The sequence below is a fragment of the Liolophura sinensis genome, chromosome 7, assembly GCF_032854445.1.
Source record: "Liolophura sinensis isolate JHLJ2023 chromosome 7, CUHK_Ljap_v2, whole genome shotgun sequence".
NCBI classification, from domain to species: Eukaryota; Metazoa; Mollusca; class Polyplacophora; order Chitonida; family Chitonidae; genus Liolophura; species Liolophura sinensis.
The window spans coordinates 49,120,556-49,128,400 of NC_088301.1; the positions used below are offsets into that span (position 1 = coordinate 49,120,556).

The 7,845-nt window shown below is 34.9% G+C and overlaps 1 protein-coding gene across 1 annotated transcript; it reads right to left on the reverse strand.

Moving 5' to 3' along the window:
* Window positions 1-82: 82 nt before the first annotated feature.
* On the reverse strand, window positions 83-7,845 carry LOC135470290 (nicolin-1-like). Its single transcript, XM_064749140.1, has 7 exons — window positions 7,717-7,845; window positions 6,627-6,711; window positions 3,856-3,959; window positions 3,232-3,345; window positions 2,247-2,318; window positions 1,824-1,928; window positions 83-1,063 (listed from the first exon to the last, which is right to left on the reverse strand). Exons 1-7 carry the CDS (start codon window positions 7,843-7,845, stop codon window positions 1,022-1,024), a joined length of 651 nt encoding a protein of 216 aa, XP_064605210.1. The 3' UTR covers window positions 83-1,021.

Below are 7,845 nucleotides of genomic sequence, written 5' to 3' on the forward strand. Positions count from 1 at the left end.
CTAAGCATAGCCTATCTCTCTCATCAGCCAATTACCAAGGATTCTGTATCGCTTCAACATGTGTGTTGTGATATCTTATAAATATCAATGGAGCAGCCCATGGACACTTGAGAGAAGAAATGAATAAAGCCTCTGTACATGTTTTACTGACATCATTATTTCAATAAATAAACATCAGAGAGTAGATGTGGATGTAAAACCATCCTAACAATACATCTGGGGATATTTACAACAGTTAAAAGTGCATGATTACACTTGGATGGACTTTTCATGCTTGTAATAAATACAAAAACTTCTCCAAAAGGAATAATTACATTTCTATGTTTACTGAACATCACAGTGAATATGAGATGATGCCTCACTTGAGCATTTTTCATCATTTATTTATTTCACTTGGGTTTAACTAAGAATATTTCTAATATATGATGGGCAAAACTTAGAGGAAATCAGTACTCTCATCCAAGTACCATTACATCTGCTTCAAGTTGGATTCAAGCATGCAACCTCATTGGACAAGAATTGACGCAATATAGGGTGATGCTCTGTTTTGACCAATGAGCATCATCCTAACTTACAAACCTTATTTACAGCTCCTGATGTATTGCCCACAGAAGGTTCTATCCTGTTTATAAATTATGTGACGGTCTATTGTTTGATAATATGACACAATTGATGAATTATAAATGGTATAGTCTTGGGGCAGCAGTGCAAGTGGAGCATCCATTTAATTACTAAAGGATCTGGTATCTTTTATCTGTTTAATCGGTGTTTTATGCAGTTCTCAAAAATGATATGGTATCTCCATGATATTAGCAGGATACTGAATTTGCAAGGTGGTAAATACCTTGAAAATAATCACTAAGTTCATTTTAAATTATCCTTACTTTGTGGTAAAAATAAATTTGTCAAGTGCACATGATTTTCTTTATAACTCATAAAAGTTCATATGAGCGCTTAGTACGATCAGTTGTAGCACACATACAACAATGACTCGTAAAAGTGGCAAGCTGATGTAGTGCTGTCACGTGTAAGATAAAAGGTTAATCTCGTAGCAGCCATCCACCTACAATGACAAAGATTCAACAAATTCATTTTTAATTATCTAATCAAACATGCACTTTCCATCTAAATTGGAAATAGAAAGAGATCACATTCAATATGAATTTTTCAACTATAACTGAGCAGCTACATGTACATCTATCTGAGTAAGAATAAACAATACAGGACCTGATATGTGTGCATATAAAATATATTTGTCTTGAAGTATGGTCATTAAACTAAAATTTTCTCCCCAAAAGACCATTTTTACAGGTAAATATGTGACATAAAATATTACTTTTGCAGCTGAAACAAAACAACTATCAAAAGAACTTTCAGAATCAGGTAAAATGTGCAAGTTTTAGGTCATTTTACGCACAGCACATGTTGTTCTTTACATAACATGCTGTACTTGGTTCCAAGGCACTTGCACTAAAAGCAATATTTGTGTTACATGTTGTGCCAGCCTAACACTTATCTCATGTTGAACTTGTATAGACATGGCATTGTACTGCACGTCCATTGCAGTGTGTATTTTTGTCACTCTGTTTTACTTCACATAAGTGGGCTTAAGCTGGTGTGTCATGCGGCTTTTGTTTTACATATTGCCTTCTTATTACACACTGTACCGACACTACTATATGTATTACATACTTGATTACATATATTACATAATGTTTTGTATCTACTGGCCTGTCATGTTGTATTGATGTTACATTTTGTACTGGTGTTACATACTGTACCCATGTTACAAGTTATGTTACATATCTTGTTATATCACTCACATCATATCTACCGAGTGCAGCTGTTGTTTGCTGAGAAGCAGCCTGCTCTGACAAACTCCACAGCTCTTGAAGACAGGAGGAAAGCTCTGAAATATTTGGAACTCTCTGGAAAAGGATACGTGAACACTCAGTTATGGTCACACTTGCACACGTTTACATACTCTAAATCTTGCTGTTAAGTCCAGGAAAATAGTTTTTCTTTTTCAAAGATCTTGAAGTTATCCAATTCAGTCTTTGGAGTACAAAATCAACTTTAGGTACATTTCTTACATTGAAAATGTTACATAATTATGATAGTTTTTAAACAAAATATTATAAAGGTCAAATACTGAAGGTTTAGAAATGACAAATACTGCTTGGTTGCATTAAATAGTATTCATATGGTTATCCTAATATACATGTCTAGCCAAAAAAAACAAATACCTCCACTGCCTTTTCTTTTTTATTCAGTTCATTATCGGTGAGCCAAGCTGGTAGAGGTGCTGATTTGCTGTCCTGCAGATTTGTGAAAAGAACATTTCAAAAGAGAAGCTCTTGGTCATGAACTACACTCTTTGCTTACCATTCTGTATTCTGCATTTCCGTAATTTTCATAATACGTAGCTTACTTCCCTTGGGGGTAGGTATCAGTTCAACTATTCAATGATTTTAGCATTTGATGTAATTTAAGCCACCACAGTGATTAACTTAACTAATCAGCCTGTGAAATTTCTTGTAAGGTTAACTATTTCTGCATTATTGCAATTGTTTTTTATGCATTACAAAACGGCAATATTTTTCACAGGCCAATACGCTTTAGTATTGCAATATATATATATATATATATATATATATATATATATATATATATAGATATATATATACACACACACACACACACACACACACACACACACACACACTTGCTATCAAGGGAGGTAAATCATTGAAAGGGAAGTAACCCATGTATTATGCAAAAACAGAATATAAAAGAGAGAATTTGTGTATAAAAGAAAAAGCATTACGGGAGAGTTAAAGGTATTGTAATTTACCACTAAACATACATTTACATGACTTTACAAAACGTTTTACATGTGTCCTTATATTGTCCTTTACCAGATTTTTCTATCAATGGGATACAGAATTGCTGACTGGTTAAATTAGGTATGGATATGATTCCACTTCAAACATGGTTAAAAAATGTTATAACAACAAAGCTTTCTGTACAGGTGTCCCAAAAACATTTTCTGGGTTAGTGTATACACTACTGCAGTATCACAATGTGGTATTGAGAATATGAATAATAATTTTGTATTCCTTTTTAAGTCTGACAAAATCAGTACAATAACTTGTTCAAGGAAACCGTGATTTGTACCTAGATATAAGGTTGAGAATGACTCATTGCCCAGAAATATGTAGTCAGTCTTACGTCTTTAGATGTTTTGTAAATCTTCAGTTCCTCAATGCGGAAATCCTTCCAGACAGGGGATGGTTGTTGTAGGATAAGCCGGATTGCAGCAACATTCACCAGGTCAAAGGGGAACTTCACAGGAGTTTCATGATTGTAGAAATACACACATTGTTGTTACAGCATTACTATAGTATACAAATCTGTCCTCTATTTTATCATACATGTACATTTCCAGTTAACTGGCTCACAGTGAGACCATTACTGAGTGAATTGGCTTTCAACACAAAAAGTAACAAGTGTTGCTCAACAGTCTAACAATTCGGTCACTGTGAATTTAAGTCTAGCTCATATTCGCTTCCTTCTTCAGCTGTAATGGGAAGGTCTTCCAGCAACCTGCGGGTGGTCATGGACTAAGGGTTTCCTCCCGCATAATGCTGGCCGCTGTCATGTAAGTGAAATTTGAGTACTGCATAAAACCCCAATAAAACAAATAAATAAATGTATAACAACTGTAGATAGTTTAAAACATATCTAAAGAGTCATACATTTATTTAAATGAACTATGACATAGAATCAAATGAGGACCTAATGAATCTGAAGCACAGTGCTGGAAGCAAGTCTTGATCTGATGCTAGTGATTACCTGTTTTCTACTGATGACAAAGTAATCCTGTGATCCAGTCTCACAGTGGGGATCCGGCATTAGCTTCATCCTATCTATACATTTCTGCCACTTCATGTCTCCAACTAAAGAAATATATCAAGACCGTATTACAACAGCCTTTACAAAATGGTACTGATTAATTCTGGTGTACATGTATTTAATTTTATCACACTGTACATTTTTCTTGATAGATACCACTAATATTGTGTAAAATATTTTTGAAAGAAACTGAATGTCTGTAATTGTAGTTTTACAATCATATTTACACTGATGAATTTGGATGTGTTTAATGTTTTGTTTCTTTTCTTGGCAGCAACCACTTATATGTATAATAGTAAATACTTCTGGAATTAGCTCAGTGACTATACTATAATATGCATACGGCTTACAGTACGGGGACTGTTTCTAAAAGTGGGGGTCATAAAAGCTTCTCTGCTTGACATGGTAGATAGTTACTTGTGTATAATGCTATAGGATACTTTGTGGTCTTATAACAGATACAAAAATTGAAGACCAACTGGTATACAATAGTATTTTCTCTAACTTTAGCACATCTGGATCCAATCCTTTCAACATTTTGTTTTCCTCATGCAACTGATCCATGCACATTCCACTTTTCATTTTCTCTGATACCTGACGAGGCAGCTAATGCTAGCCACTGTGTAACATAGACCAATATATGATACATTTATCATACACTTCCACAGAGAAATTAAATGTAAATAGTTTAACAGATGGGCGCCAATGTAATATCTTTGTATGTTTCGTCAAAAATCATTACCCTGCCTCAGCCCTGCTGAAGCCTCAAGATTAAGAAGTTAAAAAAGAAGAAAAAAGATATTGCGCTAAAATTAGTTTAGGAAATGCCACAAGGCAAAAAAAATTCAGTACACCATTAACAAAAGGCTCTCCAGGGAAACATACCAATAATTCTTACACTAAAAGTTGGCATTTCTGTTCTATACATTATGATGAGCAAAAGTATCATATGGTACCTTTTTTTCTGAAAGAACTAGAAGCAACAGAAATAATGCAGCAATATTTTTTTGTAAAAAGCATATTAATTATATACCACAGTTTGGCAAAATATAGATTCTATAAAACATCTTCCTGGGAAAACTACATGTATCTAACTCACATGTCACTGAAACAATTAAAACAATTCACAAAATCAGGTAAAAAGAATGTGAGATTGCATACGCAAGTTCCCTTGGCCAAGACCACCTGGTCTACCATAGCAATATATCTTCATACAAGCTACAGTGATGGAGATACTTGTACAATTACCACAGGACACATATTTTGCGCAAATGTCAATGTTAAGTGCAGTGTTACATATAAAAGCAAACAAAGTGAATGTGCATCATTAAATACACACATATATCAGGCAGGTTGTGAGACAATACAATCATGATTAACCTGTTATGGGAGAGTTTCAGAAAGGACAGAAATTGTATTTACTAAATCTAACCAATCATCATACTCTAGGATATTTCACTGAGTAGTAAGAGTCACTGATGGAGGGAATCAAGGTGCAAAGGCCACTGTCCACTTAATGTCCCTTATGTCTCAATAAAAGTCCAGACACAGGAATCTCCAAACTTCCCTGTCCTAGGCGGAACAACCATCACTAGGACCGCTAACTGCATTGCCGCTTAAGAGGTAATCAGGGGAAATAACTCTCTCCAAGTCTCCTATTAAAAGACAAACATCTCAACCAAAAGCCACCATCTGCACCTTCTGGTGTTGGAGGACCAGCTATCCCTCTTCTGACAACTCTGAGACTCTCCCATTACATCATAAAAAAAAAGAATTAAGTAAATCACCAGCACATATGATAGGAAGAGTAAATTACCAAAACACAACACTTAATAATGCACATCAGGTACCACACGGCATAGTATTAACACAGAATACTGGGTTGAAAACTGTGTATAGAACACCATTACTTACCACACTCAACACCTTCACTGGTCTCTCTCACTGAGCAAAACATTATAAATAACACTCAAGCTCTATGTGATCACATGCATGTTAATAACTAAATCACAAAGTCTTAGTACAGGTTACACCCATAATCCACCTACACTGGAATCTAGTCATTATAGAGCTGCAGATTCAGATTTTCATGAATCATATACTACTGTCGTAGGAACATCATTTAACAAGACATTAAGCTGAAAAAAATTCAAGACCAAGATGTAATTTAATGCCCTTTTAAAAATTGTGGCACTTAATTATTAGCACTGTGAAGTTGAGGACTAAAAATGCCATGAGATAAGCATGGAAATTAGATCTGTTCTATGCATAAGATCTTAATTACAGCAGGTAACATTGAAATTTGGTCAGTTGATATTGTATGTTTGCCTATCTAAATATACTGTGCTGATAAATCTATGTACAGTACAGCCACAATACTTTCAGTCCACTTTAAAAACCTACTCATAACCATATAAAAGACAAGAAGTCAAACTGACGTCTCATTTAACCATATCAAAACATGTGGCAGACTACTGGAGAAATTTCCTGTGAATTAACATCTGAAGATCAGCCATTACCTGTAAATTTACTGCTATCTCTGTATGCAAGAAGTTCCTGCAGTAGTCCGAGCAAGTTTGCTTCAATTCCTTTGGCTACTGAGAAGCCAGTTTTGAGAGACTTTTTAATGCTAGTTACACAAATGAAGTGACTAAATTCATGCTTCTGATACAGGTTGTACACCTTACAATCACAAAAGCAAAAGAACCTACCTTCAGAACCATGTTCTTTACTTCTAAACTTGACCCTTACAGTCAGCAGAGCAGTATAGAAGTTCTTAAAATGTATTTCCCCAACCTAGATGTATAACCAAAAAATAGAAATGAGAAGACATATAGACTGTACCATATAATATGGATACACACTGCAAAAGTAGGCAACAATTTGCAATAATTACCAATCCTGGATAACCAACAGACATTACACTGACAAGTACTCTCAACAATCACTGTCAACTTCACACTAAAAGAAATATCATTTATTTGCATATACTTTACAATGTGTATGTCTTTGCCCAAAGGACACTATTTTTTTTACGCCATCTCATTACTGTATTATTTATCCCTACTCGTTTGCCAGATTCTTCAAATTTTCTCCTAACCATACATAAGATGACTTTATGGTTAATGTGGGTTTTCACTTCAAGTGAAAACTTGATTCCATGATTATATGTGTGCTATTTAATGTCTGAAAAACCAATGGCTTGCTTTTACAGGTGAGAGTAAAATAACTGTTGCCAGCAGCTCTAATGAACTCAGATGATAAATATACATACATACACCCAGTTTTATTTAAATGTCATAAACGTTTTTCTGTAGCCTAATGAATTGGATGTTGTCTGCTAACATAGACCTAATTCATATATTAGGAGGTACTATTTTCTCTACATGCATTTTCTCTTATATACTGAATGTTGCTGTTTACAAGCACATATGGCTATATTTACGCATATTACCATTTGAAGCAAATCACACTCAGCACCAAGGTGGTAGTACTGAACAAACACACATTATACCAGGTATCCATATCACCACCACTATCAGTGTTAATATCATTATCTGGATCTTGAAGTCCTTTAGACTTGAATGGAACCTTTGAGCAACATAACTGAACAATTATTTGCCATACCATTATTGTACATAACTAACACATCTTGATGATTAACAGTGCTGCATCTAGCTATTATTAGCACTGTTGACCAGCATGCCAGCCAGTATGTAGTTGTTGTTGTCTGAGCTACATGCAGCCGTTCGTAATGTAGTCATTTCCTGTATTAAAGTATTGGCAACAGCTACTAATTACCTCAGGATGCAGAATGTTAGGAAATGAACAGTCTATAATTTTACATCCTGAATGAAAATCAGCCTTGTGCTCCCCAACCCGTAAGGAGACGGGGTTTCGGATGTTGCAGTTAAGTGGTCTGGCTGCCAT